Source organism: Pituophis catenifer, unplaced genomic scaffold (genome assembly GCF_029215685.1).
Source record: "Pituophis catenifer annectens isolate HBS135680 unplaced genomic scaffold, rPitCat1.0.hap2 SCAF_18, whole genome shotgun sequence".
Classification (NCBI taxonomy): domain Eukaryota; kingdom Metazoa; phylum Chordata; class Lepidosauria; order Squamata; family Colubridae; genus Pituophis; species Pituophis catenifer.
The window spans coordinates 7612636-7632392 of record NW_027256898.1 but is presented as its reverse complement, the minus strand read 5'-3'; the positions used below and the strand labels follow the sequence as shown (position 1 = coordinate 7632392).

Sequence of the window (19757 nt, the reverse complement as noted above, 5' to 3'; positions counted from 1 at the left end):
TCTAGTGCTGACACTGTTCCTAACTGAGTTTCTCACGGTCTCCTTTTTGTGCCCGTAGCAGCGACTCTAGTAGCAGTTCGAGTGACGAATCTCCAGCCCGTTCGGTTCAATCGACGGCTGTTCCAGCCCCCACCTCCCAATTGCTTCCACCTCTGGAGAAAGATGAACCCCGTAAAAGTTTCGGGATTAAGGTCCAGAATCTTCCTGTGCGTTCTACAGGTGAGTCCCACGCAGCCTCCCTGCACCGCAGTGCCCACTCCACCCAGCCGTGCTGGGGCTGACGAGAACACACTGCCGGGACACGTAAAGCCAGTTGAATGAGACGCCACCTTTATAATTACATTATGGGTTCCTCTGACCTACATTTCGAAAATAGGCGGTTTGATTTCCCCCCCCCCCCGAAATGGCTCTTGGATAGACTGGCTCCCCCTGCACATTGTAATAGAGATTTTACCCCCAAGGAAATCCAGGCACATTCCTCTGCTCATCATAGGGAAGGGGTTGGGGCTATGTGACAGTAAAGCCCTTCCTTTGACCAACACAAATATTTTAGCTTCCCCCCCCTCCCGGGATGGGGAGAGTTCTCTGGGCCTTCTTTTTCATTTCCAAAACCCGCAGTTAGGGGTGCTAATCATCGGGTTCTGACAGGTTCTGGAGAACCGGTAGCGGAAATTTTGAGTAGTTCGGAGAACCGGCAAATACCACCTCTGGCTGGCCCCGGGAGTGGGGTGGGAATGGGGATTTTGCAGTATCCTTCTCCCAGGAGTGGGGTGGGAATGAGGATTTTGCAGTATCCTTCCCCGAGGAGTGGGGAGGGAATGGGGATTTTGCAGTATCCTTCCCCCAGGAGTGGGGTGGGAATGAGGATTTTGCAGTATCCTTTTCCCAGGAGTGGGGAAAGAATGGAGATTTTGCAATATCTTTCCCCTGCCACGCCCACCAAGGCACACCCACAGAACCGGTAGTAAAAAAATGTGAATTCCACCTCTGCTCCCAGCCAAAATGCAGGCGCTACCTATAGTAGATTGCTTCAAGAAAGGAGAGGAGGGGAGAATAGGTGCCTGATGCGGCCATGCCAGCAGGCATGGGAGTTCTTTTGTGTTCTTGCTATATTAATGATGGATATAAAAAGATACAACGCCAACCGAAACTTCAAGCTGAAAAGAACCGCTGTGGATTCCAAAGGTGACCGTGCCTTCTTTTGATTTGCTCCTTGTGGTGTAGACACCAGCCTCAAGGACGGGCTGTTCCATGAATTCAAGAAGTACGGGAAGGTGACCTCTGTCCAGATTCACGGGGCCTCTGAAGAACGATACGGACTGGTGTTCTTCCGGCAGCAGGAGGATCAGGAGAAGGCCCTGAACGCCTCCAAAGGAAAGCTGTTTTTTGGCATGCAGATCGAAGTCACGGCTTGGATAGGGCCAGGTGAGCCCCTCGGAAGGCCTTCTTGACTCCTGGGAACTTACCCATGGCCCAAAGACGCCTGGCTGTAGCAAATCAGATCGTCTTGGGTGGAATGGCGAAGATTCGAGGCCATTTCAAAGCCAGTTTAGGGCCTGAACTGTCTAAATGTTGCTTTTCGGTCAGATTGTCAGAATTTGTTCTTGCTGTGGATGCCAGAACCCCGGAGGGAATCGCGCCTACCATCTGTCTGCTTTTGCTGGCTCCGATCTTGCAAAAGCAGAAGTAGATGCTTGGTTGGTTATGTTTTTAGTTTGACCCGACTCAGGTGCTTGCCCTTCCAGAGGTGGGAAACATGAGACACCACAGAGTGTTTTTGCACGTCTGGGATTCCCTATTACTTGTCCCATTTTCATTTTTATTTAGCACAATGCAGCCTTAGCTGGTTTTATTTGTGTATTGGCCTCCTATAATTAGAAAATTCAAAAACGACACCCAAATCATTTCTGAAGTGGTTCTATCAGCTATTTTTTCCCAGGTTAGTTTGCTGAATTTTATTTTTTTTGCTATGAATTTTATTTTGCATTTTCATTGCCTCTCAGGCTACTCTAACCGTTTCTCTTCCGGCATCCTGGAGTGCAAAAAAAAAAAAAAAAAAAAAAAAAACAACCTTTGGAGTGGGAAAGGGGTTACTGACCCAAATAACAGCTAGATTTGTAGAAGCAAAAATGTCTCGGAAGACAGCTATTTTTGTTTCTTTTGCCCTCAGAAACCGAAAGCGAGAACGAATTCCGGCCACTGGATGAAAGGATTGATGAGTTTCACCCTAAAGCGACTAGAACTCTCTTCATTGGTAACCTTGAGAAAAATACCACATATCATGACCTTCGTAACGTTTTCCAGCGTTTTGGAGAAATAGTGGTACGTACAGGCAGTTTTAGCTCTCTTTCTGTGTCAGAACATGTTCGAAAAACCTAACCCGGGGCTAGATTTTATTGTCCTTTAGTACAGAAATCACAACATTCCAACCCTGAAAGAGGGCCCATGTCTTAGCCGTCCAAATACAGTCTTTTTGTTGTGACCCAGGCCCAAGTAAGTAGTAGGAAAATCAGTCAGTGAAAAAACAAACTTTATTCGAACAGCTGAGAATTACTTCATTCCCAGCGTCGTTCAACTAAATTAAAGCAAATTCCTCCCAACACAAATTCCTCAGTCCTATCGCAAACCTTGGTCCAGTTAGGCAAACCGCCAAAGGCCTTTCTTGGCAAACGTTCAGAAGTCACAGATACAAAAATAAATACAAGACGTAGACGAAGAAGACGACGAAGCTACCAACGTTGTTTTCAGGCAAAGCCCAAACGCCGTTGCTCGTCTGTTTTAAGCCTTATGGGAGGGGCCAATCATCTCTTGGCCCTACTCTCGAGTTGTCCTCTTTGCTTGAGCTGCTCTTGCCTTCTGGCAGCTCTTCTCATGTGTGCATTAGGAACAGGCTCCTCCTGTTCCTCTGCCTCACTCCTATCAGCCTCTGGAGGCTCTGGAGTCCGCACATCACTCCCCGATGGCCCTGGCCCCATCTCTGCCTCTGACGCAGAGCCTTCATCCGGGCCTTCCCCAGCCTCCAGGACTGGCCCATGTTCTTCCTCAGCCTCATCGCTGTCCGACTCCGCTGACAGCTCTGCAGGCTGCTGGCGGACCACAACACTTTTGAAGATAATGATTTGAAGTGCTGCCATCCCTCTCCCACCCCCATGGCCAGACAGGTGCCAGGTGACGCCAGGCAGCACTTCTTACACCAGAAGCAATGGTGACAGTGGCTTCGCCAGAAAGAATGCTTTTCTCGTGCCCTGCCCCCTGCCACCATGGTGAAGCAGCAAGAGGGCGAGCTCAGCAGAAGCTTGCCTGGATTTGGCCAGGGAGATAAATCTGGGTGTATTCGGGTCTTCTCCCGTGTAAGATTGAGAGCACTTTGGCAATGTTTTGGCAGAATCTCATCTGCCATCATCAGGCTTATGCAAGGGGTCTTCTGCATAGGCCTGGTGGCTCAGCAGACTGATAGCATTGTGATTAACATCAGCTGTCTGCAATTACTGTAAGTTCAAATCTCACCAGGCTCAAGGTTGACTCAGCCTTCCATCCTTTCTAAGGTAGGTAAATTGAGGACCCAGCTCGTGGGGGCAATAAGCTGACTTTGTATAAATATACAAAAGTATGAAGGCTATTGCTTAACACATTGTAAGCCACCCTGAGTCCCCGGAGAAGGGCGGCATATAAATCAAATTAAAAAAAAAAAAAGCCTGATGATGCCAGATGAGATACTGCCGAAACTTTGCCAAAGTACTCTCAATCTTACAAGGGAGAAGACCCGAATATATATATATATATATGGGAAAATGGCATCAGAAAAATGACTAGGGTTGCTTTTTTCAACCCTTCTGTGTGTAGCCCGTGAGAAACATTTGAGAGGAAGAAGAGTTGTAAGCGAGGGGAAAGTGACAACAGAATCTTTGCAGATGTTGTGATGAACAGAATCTTTGCAGATGTTGTGATGAACAGAATCTTTGCAGATGTTGTGATGATACGACATTGTAAGCCCTGTGGGACTTTCACGGAAACATTTAACGCTCATTCCAATTGTGTAAAGTTTTGCTTGCCCACTTGTGCCGAGACCAAATTTTTTAAGAAATCTGTTGCCCTTCTTCTCTAATTGATCAAAGGCGACATTTATTCTGCTGTGAACAGCTGATAGCTCAGACCTTCCCTCTCTTGTTGGCACCGTGCTTTTTTTTTTTTTTTTTGCAGCGTGTGTTGTCTTGAAAGTCAAGGGTGTAGCTGTGTTACTTTCTGGAAGGATAAGAGCTCAAGCTGTGCCCTGCTGGATCTGATCTCTGGCTAGTTTAGCCCAGCGGTCTGTTCTCACAGTGGCCCATTGGCTGCACAGAGAACCCAGCAGACGGCCTTCAGAGGCATAGCACAGTCCTCAGGGCCAAGATCCTTGTGTCTTCCATGACTTAATCAATTTCATTGTATACATGATGTACAATGACAATAAAGGCTATACTATACTATAATCCAACTTTTGTTTGAAGCCAGCCAAGCTGGTAGCCGGTATGTTTCGTGGGGGCGAATTCCAGTGTTGTGCAAAAAAAAAAAAAAAAAAAAAAAAAAAATTCCATTGGTCTGGCCTGAATCTTTCAGGATTAAATTTCATTAGATAACTTCTAATATTTGGGGAAGAAGAAAATGTTTTCTCTTTATGCACTTTGTTTACACAAAGCATAAAAAAAAAGCACAAAGCACTTCAGTCATGTACTCTTCGCATTCACCTCTGTTTGTTTCAGCTAATCAGGTTTCCTAGTTTCAAGGCAAAATATTTGGGGTTTTTTCCTGTACTGGATGCTGGTGGTTGTTCCATTAGATTTTGTGCACTCTCTCTGTCCATATATAACATATGTGGGCTATACTCAGTGCCCTTTCAGTTTCTGATAAAAAGCCACCACGTTAGCGAAGAAAAGAGGCGGCAAAGAGCCGGAGGTTCCACTGGGACTGCCTCATGGCCTGGAACTGGCTGACCATCTCATCCCACTGAGCCTCCAGACACCGGTGCCTGGCCTTGCACTCCCACAGGTCTTCCCTTTGCTTGGAAAGCCTATGCTTGTAGTCCTCAGTTGAACCTCCTTCTCAGCTAAATCCAATTTGAGCTGAGCCAGCTGTTTTGCCAGCTCTTTCTCGTGGTGGCTGGTTAACTCCAACAACTGCTTTCTGTTGGTGCCCTAAGGAGCCTGGGCGAGCAGGCGAGGAGTGGCTAGGAGGGGAGGGGTGAGTAGAGGCCGACGAGACGCCCCTCAACGTGAGTGATATCTTGGCCACGCCCACCCAGTCACATGACCACCTAGCCACGGCCACCCAGCCTGTCAGATCACATTAGTGGTCTGTGGGATTTAAAATTATGAATTTAATGGTCCCTGAGGTCCAAAAGGTTGGGGGCCCCTGTTCTAATCCAACCCTCTGCTCAAGCAGGAGCCCCTGTCCCATTAGATAGGTGGCTGTCCAGCCTTTTCTCAAAAATCGCCAGCGATGTGCACACAGTCAGCACAGAACAAGCTTGCCCATTGTTCTGAAGAGGAAGGCTCAGAGGTAGCCTCTGGAATTTCGGCCCCACTTTCTCCGCTTGAGGGAAGAGGTGTACTGGTCCTTTTCCTCTCTGCTTCCAGTTCAAGGAGAATAAATGCAGACTGGACGGAATAGCTACGTTTTTCATTTTCAATAATGAGAGCTGGCTGGGCTGTTGGACTAAATAAATAAATAATAAATAAATAATAAATAAATAAATAAATAAATAAATAAATAAATAAATAATAAATAATAAATAAATAAACTTTATTGTCATTGTATGTGTATACACAGTATACTAACTAGCAAAGAGCCTCCAGTTGTTGGTGCAGGGTGCTAGGAGCCTCCAGGAGACCAGTGGTAGAAAGACATTGGGAGGATGAGGAAAGGGAGTGTTTATTGATAGGGTACCTCAGCCAGGTGTATGTCAGCTGCCCTAGGGTGGGTTTCCTCTTGAGGGAGCACCCTGCCTGATCCAGCTGCCCCCCCCAATGGTACTGCCGGTCTAGACCCCCCCCCCCTTAATGCTTTCTTTCCCCACCAGGATATCGACGTTAAGAAAGTGAATGGGATTCCTCAGTATGCCTTCCTGCAGTTCTGCGATATTGCCAGTGTCTGCAAAGCCATCAAAAAGATGGATGGAGAATATCTTGGAAACAATCGTCTCAAGGTATGTGGGGACGGCACTGGGCAGCGCCCTGGATTTATTGACTCTGGCCTCTTAGTTAAACCTTGCTGCTCTGGTCAGATTATTCGACTCCGATAGTTAGATTATTAACAAAACTGTCGATTGTTAAGCTAGAGCTCTTCTGGAGAGAGTTGTCACCTTTGTTTATTGTTCATTCTTCAATAATGGCTCCATTCAACGCATACTGTCCAATTGTTTATAATATTAACTTTTATATCAGTTTTGTTGGTTGTATTATGTGCCTCTGTTACTGTGACCATTGGCGTAGATTCTGCAGCATCCAGATGGAATGAATCAGTGAGGCCCACTCTTCCCGGTTCCTTTTTCTCTCCTCTCAAGGGCATTTCTGGGCCACCTTGTTGGCAGGCATGGCCTAGGGGTTAAACATTGCCCGGGTGGCAAAGTGCATTTCCCATCTTCCCCCTTAATTGCTTTGTTTCACGGCACCACACGGAGGAAGCTTATCCTAATCGACTTGCCTGGGAGTGAGCTTGCCCAAATGGCATCAAAGAGAGTACGTTCGGACTTGTTGATGCTCGCCACGGAAGCATGATTATTTCCATAATGGTTTTGTCGAAATGAGTTTAATTGTGTGTTTCTTGTCTGACTGGCTCTTTTCCACTTGGGTGTCCAGCTGGGCTTTGGGAAGAGCATGCCTACCAACTGCGTGTGGCTGGATGGACTAGCGACAAGCCTCACGGATCAGTATTTGACGCGACATTTCTGCCGCTACGGCCCAGTGGTGAAGGTAGGTGGGCCGGTCTTCCATTTATGAGTTTGCCTCTCTTTCCCGCTCTCTCTCTTTTTCTCTTTCTCTCTCTCTTTCTCTCTCCCTCCCTCTCTCTCTCTCCCTCCCTCCCTCGCTCCCCCTCTCTCCCTCCCTCTCGGGCACAAGGGACCTGTTCCATGGAGAGAGATTTTTCCATGGACTGGAGCAGGGGTGAAATGCTACCAGTTCAGTCGAATCAGTAGTGATAAAAACTACTGGTTCGGGCAAACCCGTAGTAAAAAAAAAAAAGCTACCGGTTCATTTGAACCGGTATTTCCAACGATCAGCTGTGCCACGCGATTTATATTCTCCAGAAAGCAGGAAATCCTGCTTTCTAGCGAATCTAAATTGCACGGCACAGTCCCCTCACTGTTCTACTTACCTTCAAACGGCTGCATTTGGTGTGTACTGCACATGCAGCATGTGTCTGGCACGCACTGCGTATGTGTGAGTGCAGCGTGCGTCTGGCGCGCACCGTGCATGCGTGGGCAAGCGAACCTGTGGCAACTGGCAGAGGATTTCACCACTGGACTGGAGGTGTGTGTGGTTTTGTGTGCTGCCTACATCCCGTGGATGGGGCTTCACTTGTTTGCGCGGACCGGTTTCTGGCGGTCCACGGACCAGGGGTTGGGGACCCCTACCTCAAAGTGTTCCGTCGTCTAGTCTGTTTGGGCATTGTGTACCACCCCCGAGTTCTGTTTTCATGTTGTTGTTGGACGCTTGCCTATAGTTCCACCAGCAGGTTCTTCTGAGAGGCTCCTTTCTAAGTTCTATTCAAGTTGATCTTGACTTCCGCCCAGCGGCTCCTGTAACATTGCAGGATTAAAACGTTTTTATTTCATCAAGCTGGCCTGGCCTAAATCTTCTCCCTTTTAAAATTTTAAAATTTAAATTTTAAACACTAATTTTAATTTGTTTAATTATGAGATTTTTAAAATTTAGCCAAATTGTTTAATCTGTTTTAATCTATTTTAAATTTTGTATTTCTGTGTTTTATCTTTTGGCTGTTCACCGCCCTGAGTCCTTCAGGAGAAGGGCGGTATAGAAATTTAATAAAATAAAATAAATAAATAAATAAATAAATGAACAGCATGCTCTATTGGGCCCAGCTCAGGCTAGAAAAGCCTCCTGAACAAGCCTGTTGGGTTGAAACGTAAGCAGAACATTCAGGAACATTGGTGGAATTGCCACGATGGTTCCCCGCTTTCTGCTTCTTTTGGATAAATGCTCCAAATGCCAAGTCCTGTTTTTAGTCCACTAAAAGATGATTGTGGCGGATAAGGAATTAAAAAGCAAAATGATGACACCCCAGAGAATGTTCAAAATTCTTGCCATCCTCATCTCTGAAACAGTTGAAAACTCTTTTGGCTTCAGCTACTATGACAATCCCTCCCCTTTCTTCCCTCTTATTTCGTTTTTCATTTTATTTTTACAGGTGGTGTTTGATCGCTTAAAAGGCATGGCTCTGATTCTCTACAATGAGATAGAATATGCACAGGCGGCTGTCAAAGAGACCAAGGGGAGGAAAATCAGCGGGAATAAAATTAAGGTCTGCAAAATTAGCTTCTTCAAGAGCCATTTAAAAAAAAAATTATGTAAGGGAATTTCTGCATGGCACAGAATCCCAGCCAGAGTGATCATTACTTACATTAGTCCTACAGCTGACTTCTAATCTGCTATTGCTTTGCTCAGGTTTCCCTTTCCTTGTCCCTTCCCTCATCCCTTCTCTCCCTTGTTCCTTCTCTCCCTTGTCCTTTCCTTTCCTTTCCTTTCCTTTCCTTTCCTTTCCTTTCCTTTCCTTTCCTTTCCTTTCCTTTCCTTTCCTTTCCTTCCCTTCCCTTCCCTTCCCTTCCCTTCCCTTCCCTTCCCTTCCCTTCCCTTCCCTTTTCCCCCTTCCTTCCCTGTATGGACTGTGTTTATGGGGCAACCTTAAGGGAAGATTGATCTTGCACCTTGTTTTTTGCCTCAGTTCTGGAATTGGTGGTCAAAGGGCTGTCTATTTCCATATGTTGCCTTTTCTCTGCCACCAGATTAATGGAAACCAAGCAGGTCCTTGTAGTGTCTCATCTCCAGTCAGGAGCTGAACCTGCCAGTGAAGTAGGGATGGTCCTGTGAGCCTCCTCATCCCTAGCAGCTCCAGCAGTTTGAACCTGCTCTGCGGCTTTCTTAGATGACAGTAGTGGGAAAGCTAGGAAGTGTTGTGGGATGATTGTCTTCAGTGTTTGCCTTCAGCCTTTTTAGCAGTTGGCCCCTGAGAGCTGCCCCTTGGTTTTCTATGAATCAGAGGGTTCCTGGGCTTCTTTGGCTTTGGCACATGGAGATTATTTTCAGAAGTGGCACTGTGGGACATAGAGAGCTTGATGGCCAAACAAACACCTGGTGAGACTATTCTGCCTGTTTCAGTGGGCCATGGGATGGGGTCCCTGTGGTCACAATCGAGCAGTCCAAGATGAAACTGTGAGGCTTCCATTAACTGACAAGCTTCTATGAAAGTTAGCATCTTCTCCAGAGCAACAGATGTTCTATTTTTCTGTTGAGGACAGTTTGGGGTTGGACCTGTCCCCTTGCATTTAGCTTTCCCCCATTATTTTCATGGTTGTATTTGGGGGAGTAAACCTGTGCGGGAATCTTTTCACATTTCATGTCTGGCAATTAGCCAAAATAAGAGGCGAACGGCCTGCCTGAGTTAATTCTTATCTTTCAGGTGGATTTTGCGAACCGCGAGAGCCAGCTGTCATTCTATCAGTCTATGCAGGAAACGGGTCAGGACATTCGAGACTTCTACGAAATGCTTGCAGAAAGAAGGTAAGTCTTTCTCTGTGCACATTGTTGCCTTTCTCCACATTTTGGAATTGGAAAGCAATTCTCGACTGAACAGGGATGTATTTTTTTTCTCTGCGGTAAAGTGTCTGCTTTGCAGAAATTTTAATTTGTGTCATGTTGTATTCCGGATATTGAAGAGGAAACTAATACCTAAAATAAAATATTGGTCAGTTCAGAAGTTTTGGAGTATAAGACGCACCAGAGTATAAGACACACCTACCTTTTTTGGTTAAGAAAAGAAGAAAAAGAAATCTCCCTCTGCCTCTGAGCAATTTTGCCTCGTTGCAGCAAACAGCCTGTTTTACTTTCATTTTCATTTTCAGCATAGCTTGATTAGCACAAGGCGAAAAAAATCTGCTCCAGCAATTTACCTCTTTGCAGCAAGCAGCAGAGCCCTTCGCAAAACGGCTGAGAGCAAATCAGCTGAGAGTTGGGAGACTAATCCAATCAACTTGTGCTAATTAGGCTGTGCTGAAACTGAAAGCTGTTTTTTCTTGCTGTTTGCTTGCAAGGAGGTAACTGCTGCGAGGCAGAGGCCAAAGGGTGAGGGCCAGTGGGTGGGCGGGGCTACATTTGGTGTATAAGACACACCTAAATTTTCACCCCCTTTTAGGGGGGAAAAAGGTGCATCTTATAGTCCGAAAAATACAGTATATATACCAGTGCTGGCGAACCTTTTTGGCGCATGCGTGGGGGGGGGGAGCACCGGAAACCAGAAGAGCAGTGCACACAGGTCACCTGGTATTCTGGTTTCTGGCGCGCATGTGCACGCGAAGACCAGCTGGCCAGCATGCATTCATGCGCCAGAAACTAGAAGCTCAGCTTCCCGGCGCACGCATGCGCTCCAGGGAGCTGCTCTTCCCATGCATCGAAGACCAGTCAGAAGAGCAACAGGCGATGGCTGGCGTGCCTGGAAAGATGGCTCTGCGTGCCACTTCCAGCACACATGCCATAGGTTTGCTATCACAGATATATACCATTAATCTCCCATTCCTGCCATGTTGTATTTAATTGGGGGGGGGGGGGTTGGTGGTCGAGAGTGACAATTTTATTCATCAAAATCAGAATAGAGTTGGAAGGAATCTTGGAAGTCTTCTAGTCCAGCCCCTTGCTCAAGCAGGAGACACTACACCATTTCAGACAGGTGGCTGTATAGTATTTTCTTAAAAACCTCCAGTGATGAAATATTTACAACTTCTGAAGGCAAGTTTGAAAGACATGGTGAAGGACAGTCTCCTTCTCTCTCACCCCAGATAACCAGGAGGTCAAAATTGCAAGGAAAAAATTGCAAGGTCTCTACCACAGAGTGTAAAAGACAACATGGAAGGTCCCTCTTTCAGGGATACCATGATAGATCCAGCAGTGCTTAGGGGATTGGACTAGGTGACCTCTTCATACCTGGCTTCAGTTCAAAAGTGGGATGAGCCGGGGTGAAATGCTACCGGTTCGCACCGGTTCAGGCAAATCGGTAGTAAAAAAAAAAAAGCTACGGGTTTGTCGAAACCTGTATTTCTGACAATCAGCTGTGCTTCGTGATTTATATTCGCTAGAAAGCAGGAAATCCTGCTTTCTAGTGAATCTAAATCGCGCAGCACAGCTGTTTCCCCCCTCGCTGTTCTACTTACCTTCAAACAATTCCTTTTTCCGCACGAAGCCTGCATTTGGTGTGCACTGTGTATGCATGTGCATGTTTGGTGCATACTGTGCATGCATGCACAGCATGCGTCTGGTGCACACTGCACATGCGCAGGCAGTGAACCGGTGGCAACCCGCGGAAGATTTCACCACTGTGATGAGCTCTTCTTTAAAACTATGCTCTCTTTTAAGCTGCCTTTTCTTGAATCTATGCGAACCGCGGTCAATTTGCACATGATGTCCTGTGAAGTTTCAACTAACCCCTTTTCTCCCTCTGGTTTTGGCAGGGATGAAAGGAGAGGCTCCTATGACTATGCTGCAGATCGAACCTATTACGAGGCTGTCCGGGCACCGGGGACGTATACGGAAGACCCTCGGAGGGAATACCCGGCTCGAGGCAGGGACTTTTACGCCGATTGGGATCATTACCCGGGAGACTATTACGACCCACGGTATTACGATGACCCCCGGGAATACCGAGACTACAGGGGAGACACTTACGAGCAAGACATCAGAGAGTACAGCTACCGACAGCGTGAGCGCGAGCGGTTTGAGTCCAACCGAGAGCATGAAAGGAGGCCCTTGGAAAGGAGTCAAAGCCCCGCTCACTCCCGGCGGCCGCAAAGCCCCAGTGCCTCCCCCTCGCAATCAGAGCGGCTGCAGAGCGACTCCGAGAGGCGGATCTACAGTCGCTCCTCTGAGCACAGTGGCAGCTGCAGCTCCCTTTCTCCGCCCCGCTACGACAAACCGGACAAAGGCCGTCTCGAGCGATACGCCAAAAACGAAAAACCTGAAAAAGAGCGTGCTTTCGAACAAGAGCGGCCGGAGAAAGACAAACGCCCGGTGAGGAAAGAGAAGCTGGAGAAGCTTGACAAAGAGAAAACAGAGAAGCAGAAGCGCAAGGCCAAAATGCATTCTCCCAGCTCTCCATCTTCGGAAACCGACCCAGAAAATGAAAGGGAGCCCAGTCCCGAGAAATCGAAAGGCGGCGGCAGCAAGCAGAGCCGGGAAAGAGCTGAGAGGGAGGGAGCTGCTAAGAACCGCCTGGATCTCATGCCGTGCGTGGTGCTGACCCGAGTGAGAGAAAAGGAAGGGAAGGTCCTTGACCAGCCTCAGCTGGAGAAATTAAGAGGGAAGCTGGAGAGTGACCCCATCAAACCTCCCTTGCCTGATCAAAAAATGCAGGTTTTCCCGGTGGATCAGACCAAGTTGGAACCACTGAAGCTTGACTCTGTCAGAACCAAAGTCCCCAAAGAGAAGGTCCTAGCCAGCCACATTGAGGTGGTGGACAAAGATGGGAAGCTGAAGACTAAGAAGCACCTGAAGGCAGATCCATCCGTTGAACTGGCGTATCCGGTGGACCTCGAAAAGCTGGAGGCTCGCAAAAGACGTTTTGCTGAGGCAAACCTAAAATCTGACAAGCAAAAAATGGAAATCAAAAGAAGCAGTCAGGAGGAAGAGGAAGGCCGGGTCGTTTTGAAAAAGCAGATTGATGTGGCTGAAACTGAAAGGAAGCCCCCGAGAAAAGAGGCCATTAAAAGAGAAACTAGGAAAATCAAGCTGGAAAGATTTACTAGCGTGGCCAGTCCCAAAGACACTATAGAGCCCACGAGCCTTTCGATAGGCTTTGCTTCACGGCCCGTTCTAGAGCTCCAGGTTAGGCTAGGGGAGGTGGCTGATGAGCCCCTAGAGGCCTTTGAGATCTCCTCCAGAAGGGTCAATTCCATCAAACTGCAACACAAACATGCCCTGCTGTTAGATGAGCATGGAGCAGAGAGGGATGAGATTTGGAAAAACTACTGTGGTCTTCCCGAGGAAGGGTGCGACCATAAAGGGGCCCAGGAAAAGCCTCCTTCCTCCGACGTTGAAGAGAAAATCCCCATTGACATCGATCACACCCAGAGCTACCGAAAACAAATGGAGCTAAGTCGGCGGTTAAAGCAGCAAATGGAAATGGAGTCTGCCAAACATGAGAAGTTTGGCAGTCCCAAAAGGGACATGGATGACTTTGAGCGGCGCAGCCTGGTGCACGAGGTGGGGAAGCCCCCGCAAGACGTGACGGATGACTCCCCCCCAAGTAAGCGGAAAAAATCCTGCGAGGCCTTTGAGTTTGAAATCAGCACCAAGAGGGAGAGAAACTACCGAAGCTCCCGCCAGGTGAGCGAAGATTCCGAGAGAACTGCCATCTCTCCTGGCCTGAGACTTTTCCCATTCCATGAGGAGGAGGAAGTGATGGATTCTCCAAGGCTGATCACTTTCAAAGAAGCTAAAGAATCCCCTAGAATGGAAGAAAAAGGGCCTCCATATTCAAACGTGTCCATGACGGAAGATGCCTTGAAATTTAACCCTTACGACTCTAGTAGAAGGGAGCAGATGGTAGAGATTGCTAAACTAAAGCTGTCTGCCATGACTTCAGAAGAGGAATCAACCCGATGGGACTCTAACGTGAAGCAAGAACCCGGGCGGGTGGACATTAGCTTCCCAAGTAGCATCATCAAACGGGACAGTATCCGAAAGCGATCCGTCCGGGATCTGGAACCAGGGGAGGTGCCCTCCGACTCCGAGGAGGAGGGCGATTCGAAGCCCCACTCTCCTAGGCCCTCTTCTTTCCCCGAGGGCTCCAGGTTGACTTTTTTATTACGAGACCGGGGAGAGAAACTACGTGACATAGAGGAGCGGTTGCCAACTTCCTTAGAGAGGAATAAATTTTACTCTTTTGCTTTGGACAAGACGATCACGCCGGATACAAAAGCCTTGCTCGAGAGGGCCAAATCCCTCTCTTCGTCAAGAGAGGAAAATTGGTCTTTTCTCGACTGGGATTCAAGATTTGCTAGTTTTAGAAACAATAAGGATAAAGAGAAAGTGGACTCCGCGCCGAGGCCAATCCCCTCGTGGTATATGAAAAAGAAAAAAATCAGACCAGACTCAGAAGGGAAGTTGGATGATAAGAAGGAGGATCATAAAGAAGAAGAACAGGAAAGACAGGAGCTCTTTGCTTCCCGTTTTTTGCACAGCTCCATTTTTGAACAGGATTCTAAGCGCCTACAGCACTTAGAAAAGAAAGATGAAGAATTCGACTTCCTTTCCGGCAGGTTGTATAGCAGACAAGCATCTCTGGATGGGACCAACAACATATCAGATTTCATGCCGGAACCTGTGGTTCTCTTCCACAGCAGATTCATGGAGCTCACCCGAATGCAACAAAAGGAAAAGGAAAAAGACCAGAAACCCAAAGAAGTCGAAAAACAGGAAGACAAGGAAAACAGGCCCAAGACTCCAGAAACCAGGTCTGAGCATCATGAGCCAGAGCATAAATCGCCTGTCCTTGTGGGACCCTCGCCAGCTGCTCACTTGCCCCCTGAACCCCTGCCTCTTTTTCCAGAGAAAGTTGGGAGTGAGAAGCCCCTCGTGGAGGGGATTCCTCCTTTGAGGGAGGAAAAGCCCCTGGAGCCTGGGCCTGCAGTGCTTGAAGGGTTCAAGGCCCTTCCAGAGGACCTGCCTGTTAAAGCTGATCCCCCTGAGTATCTCGAAGTCCCTCCCATGGTGGATCACAGCAAAGACGTTGTCCTTTCCGTGGCAGCTCCCGAGGAAGACTCCCGAGTCCTCGAAAACCATTCCTGTTTGGACACCAAACCGCCCACCCCCGGCTCTTCCTTCTCCCAAGCAGCTCTTGGGGCAGACCCAGAAGCTGAACTGGGCTCGCTGCCGCACAAATTGGCAGCTAAATCTGAGGTGCTGCCAGAACCTAAAGAAGACCTTCTTCCCCCGGCCATTATCGTGGAGTCTGGAGCAGGCCAGAAAGTGGAAGCCCTGGCTGAGGTCCTGCCTACCGTTTCCGATACAGAGATGGAAGCCGAGCCCCCCGTGGTAGCGAAAGACAAAAAGTTGTATAAAAACAGACGTTCGAAAACCCCCGTTCAGTCTATAGTGGCCAGCGTGGCAGAGAAACCGGCCACAAGGAAGAGTGAAAGGATTGATCGAGAGAAGCTGAAACGCTCCGGCTCCCCCCGGGGGGAAACTCTGAAGCTCCTGGAACTGAAAGTGGAAACGGAGAAGGGCTCAAGGAATGCGGCTAAGTCTCCAAGTGCTGCAGTGGTGGCAGAGTCAGAAAACCCAGAGCCCAGTTTGCCAGTGGGCCGAACCAGGCGCAGAAATGTGAGGTCTGTTTATGCAACCACGGGAGATCACGACCTGCCATCGTCTATTAAGGAGGCTGTGGAAGTCACCAGGCCAACCAGGAAAAGGATTGAACGAGAACCCCCAGACCCGGCAACTATTCCCACTCCTCCCAGAAGAGGCCGACCACCCAAGGCACGGCGCAAACCCGAGGAAGAAGTCTCTCCTGTCAAGGTTGAACCAGCGCTGTCACAGGAGACAGAAGAAGCCGAAGGGAAAGAGACGATAGACATCCCGAAGCCGGTGGAGGGGTGGCGCTCACCCAGATCACAGAAACTGCTCCACAGCCAGACACTGGTGGCTAAAAAGGGGAAGAATGAGCCTAAGATAGAGACGTCCCCAGAGCCCGAGGAGTCCCTCGATCCCCCCAGCCAAGGGCTGCACATCAGTGAGAACTGTGGCAAGCTCAAGGCAGAGAAGGAGATGATCCCACACGAACCAAAGCGAGACCGGAAGGAAGTGGAGTTGCCTAAAAATACCTCCGAAAGCTGCCCTGTTGAAATTGTGGAAAGGAAAGTTATTCCAGATAAAGCTACCAAGGCCAAAAGGGGACGGTCCAGGAGCATCAAAGCTGTTGATAAAGCATCTCTGATTAAAAGCCTAAAAAACGTTGAGATCCGTCTTAATGTGGACGAAGTGAAAGGGGCGCTACGGCCCAGCGAGGAAGAAGGGGAGCTCCCCTTCCCAGCCAAAAGTAAAAGCCCCCTGAAAGAAGATAAACTCTCTCCACAGCTCCCAAAGAGCGAGGCCGAAGACACTCTCCAGGACACCAAGAAAGAAGTCACCTGTGAATCAGCCCAGCCTCCCGAGGCTGACCAGCTGGCCAAGCAGATTGAACTTGAGCAGGCGGTGGAGAACATCGCCAAGCTGACAGAAGGCCCGACAATTGCAGCCTACAAGGAACAGCAGGCGGCTGAGGTGTCCGACGTTCGCCAGGACGAAGAGGGGGATAAGCCTGCACACCAGGCCAGCGAAACGGAGCTGGCGGCTGCCATAGGGTCCATCATCAATGATATCGCTGTCGAGGGAGAAGGCTTTACAGCTCCACCCACATACCCTTCCGAGTCCGAGGCTGACCTGCCCAGCGAACCCTTGGTGTTGCCCTCTGCACGAGAGGACATGGAGCCCGAGACAGACCAGGCAGTCAGCAATATCTTAGAAGCAGAAGCTGCTTCAGGGGAGACGCCGGGCCCCGGCTCAGCTGCAGAGACGGAAAGCAAAGAAGCTGACGTCAGCCTAAGTGAATCCTCCAATTCTGCCCAGGAGGCGGAAACCTCCCAGGAGGCGGAAGGCTCTCGGAAGGAGCGCGGACGCCAGAAGTCCACACGGCTCAGGCGCAAGCGGAGCACGAGCAAGAAAGGGGACATGGCAGAATTTAGGACGCTTGAGCCTGAAAGAGCCCAGAGCAAATCCCCCGGTGTTCCAGAGGTAACAGGGACCCCTGAAGGGGCCATGTCAGATGACAGCCAGGGAAAAGCCTTCCCTCCAGCAGCTCCCTCCCACCTGGTAATTCCCCAGACAAGCATGGCTGGATCCCCAGAGGCAGCTTCGCAGGACTCCCTTACTGAGAGGGGGCCCAGTCCCTCAGATGGCTTGCTGCCCTCCGTTCCCATGGATGAGGGAGGTCAGGGCAGATTCAGACTGAGGCCGTTGGCCGAAAGCGTTCCCGTTCCCCCTCCAGATGGCCTCCCAAGTGCACCTTTACCAACAGTTCCCACTGGTTCTGCACTGAAGCTTCCCCCCGTTGTCCAGGCTGGCGTGGTCCCTCTGCATCCCAGCACCACCAAGGTGACTGAGTGGATTGTGAAGCACGAAGAGGCTCGATCCCGTTCCACCCCACCGCCAGCTCTTCCCCCTGACACGAAAGCATCGGACATTGACCCCAACTCCAGCACTTTGCGCAAGATTCTGATGGAGCCCAAGTACGTGCCCGCCACCGGTGTGGCCGCCTCCACGCATGTCACCACCGCTATCGTTGAACCCGTGAGCACCTCTCGTGTGGATGAAACGCCCCCTCGCCCTCTGGCAGAGGTCTCCAGGCCGTGTCTAGAAGAGAAGTCACCTGTTCCTACTGCAAACAACTTGGAACTGCCAGTTGCAGAGGCCCCCATTTTGCCCGAGAAAGAGAAGACAGTTGCTGTCCTGACCCCCAAGGCAACTTCTGTGATCAGCAGGATGCCCCACAGCATTGACCTTGAGGAGACCCCCAGGATCACCCTGGTGAAACAAGCCTCCCAGCCCCAGACGTGCCTGGTCACCGCCGTTTCCCCCAAATACAAGCAGAGGCCCAGTCCCAATGACAACAGCAGGTTCCACCCAGGCTCCATGGCTGTGATAGAGGACCGGCCGGTGGAAACAGGTTCCAGCCCAGGCCTTCGCGTCAACACCTCCGAAGGTGTGGTGCTTCTGAGCTACTCGGGACAGAAGACTGAAGGCTCCCAGCGGATCATTGCAAAAATTAGCCAGATTCCTCCGGCCAGTGCAGTGGACATTGAATTTCAGCAGTCTGTGTCCAAATCCCAGATTAAGCAGGAGTCCCTCGTTCCCTCTCAGTCGATGCCAAAGGGCTCCCCGGCACCTGTGGGATACGGGAGCACCTCCACCCCAGCCTTGGTCCTGGGAGGCCAGCAGTATAGCCCTTCCCCTGTGCTTCCCTCCGTCAAGTCAGAGCGCAGCAGCAGCAGTTCGGAAAAGTCTGATTCTGTCCAGGCAGCTGCTGCTCAGTCATGCCCAGTTAAAGTGCTTTCCTCCCAGTCTGCCAACACTCCCTCCATCCTGGTGCATAACCAGATGGTCCTCTCTCAAACCATCACCTCTTCCACCAAGAAGCTTCCGGATCCCACGTCTCTGAAAGGGGAGAGCAAACCCCTTCAGCCTTCCAACCTGAGCCCCGGGGTGGGCCCTCACCATCCTTCCTTGTCTGGCAAGTTGTACCCTGAGGCCAACCACGTGAGCAGCGGGCCAGGAGGTCCGGCCGACAGACCTGTGTCTCACTTGGGGGTGGCCAAGCAGGAGCCGCTCTCCCCCCGCACCAGCGGCCACTCCCCATCTCCCTTCCCGAGAGCTTGTCACCCTGGGGGCCCTGCTTCCCCTGCATTGTCGGGGAACAACTCCATGCTGGGGCTTCAAGGCTCCCCTTGTCCAGGGATCCCCATGCCCCAGTACATCTCCAGCATGCACCCGGAGCAGTCCGTAATCATGCCTCCGCACAGCGTGACCCAGACGGTGTCTCTGGGTCACCTCTCCCAGGGGGAAGTGCGCATGAACACCCCTCCACTGCCGGGCCTTCCCTACAGCCTCCGCCCCGAAGCCCTGCATTCACCCAGGGCTCCTCTGCAGCCGCAGCGCTCCAGCACTCCCCAGCCAGCCCCCATCAGGGAGATGGTCATGCCGCCTCTGTCTTCCCAGCATGCCTCCGAGGAAGAGATGCACTACCACCACCCAGCATGCCGAGGTTCGGCCCCTGTTCAGTCCGATGTGCTGGTCATGCAGCCGGACTACCGTGTGCATCCAGCGGGCATTCGGCTCGACCAGTACAACGTTCCTCGGGACGTGAGAGTGATGATGCACTCGCACATGGCCGGAGTGGGCAGCGAACATCACCCAGAGCCGCGGCAGTCCAGAACGCCGGAAGGGAGGTCTGTGAAAACGCCTCCGTCCACCAAGGCAGGCAAAGAGACGCCCAAGGCCTCCGAGGTCAAGATGGCCCACTCGCCCCACAGCGAATCCCGGCTCCTCAGCGGCCAGCTCCAAGGACTGCCATTGACACAGCCGGTGGTCGTGCCTCACGGGGTGCAGATGATGCACCCCAGCGGGACCACCTTCCACGATTATCGGCCGGTGTACGGGGACATGCGAAGCTACCACCCAGCAGCTCAGCTTGGCCACCCTCCGTTTTCTGGAGGATCACCGATCGGGCTTCCTTCCCGGAGCATGACCCCCTCCCAGGTAAGACCAGGGGCAGGGTTTCTGCCTCAGTCCAAGGCCTTTGTGGGTAGGAAGGATTGCTCTTGGTCAACAGCCAAAGCAAGACCCTGCTGTCCCAGGATAGCCACTTGTGGGGCCATCTGCTCTCTTTCCAGTCTTTGTCATGGAGGGGCTGCAGCTCACAGTTCAAGTGTAGGATATGCAACTCCCAAGAGCAGCTAGTGTGAA

General features: G+C 50.4%; 1 protein-coding gene across 2 annotated transcripts in view; it reads left to right on the top strand.

Moving 5' to 3' along the window:
- The window catches only part of SPEN (spen family transcriptional repressor), a 55216-nt gene that overhangs the window by 31880 nt on the left and 3579 nt on the right, over positions 1 to 19757 (top strand). For both annotated transcript variants that reach the window (XM_070956219.1, XM_070956220.1), the window contains 8 exons: positions 59 to 219; positions 1225 to 1425; positions 2171 to 2322; positions 6056 to 6181; positions 6834 to 6947; positions 8404 to 8517; positions 9673 to 9773; positions 11714 to 19550. In XM_070956219.1, the coding sequence (XP_070812320.1) occupies positions 59 to 219; positions 1225 to 1425; positions 2171 to 2322; positions 6056 to 6181; positions 6834 to 6947; positions 8404 to 8517; positions 9673 to 9773; positions 11714 to 19550 (8806 nt within the window). The remainder of the gene's footprint in view (positions 1 to 58; positions 220 to 1224; positions 1426 to 2170; positions 2323 to 6055; positions 6182 to 6833; positions 6948 to 8403; positions 8518 to 9672; positions 9774 to 11713; positions 19551 to 19757) is intronic.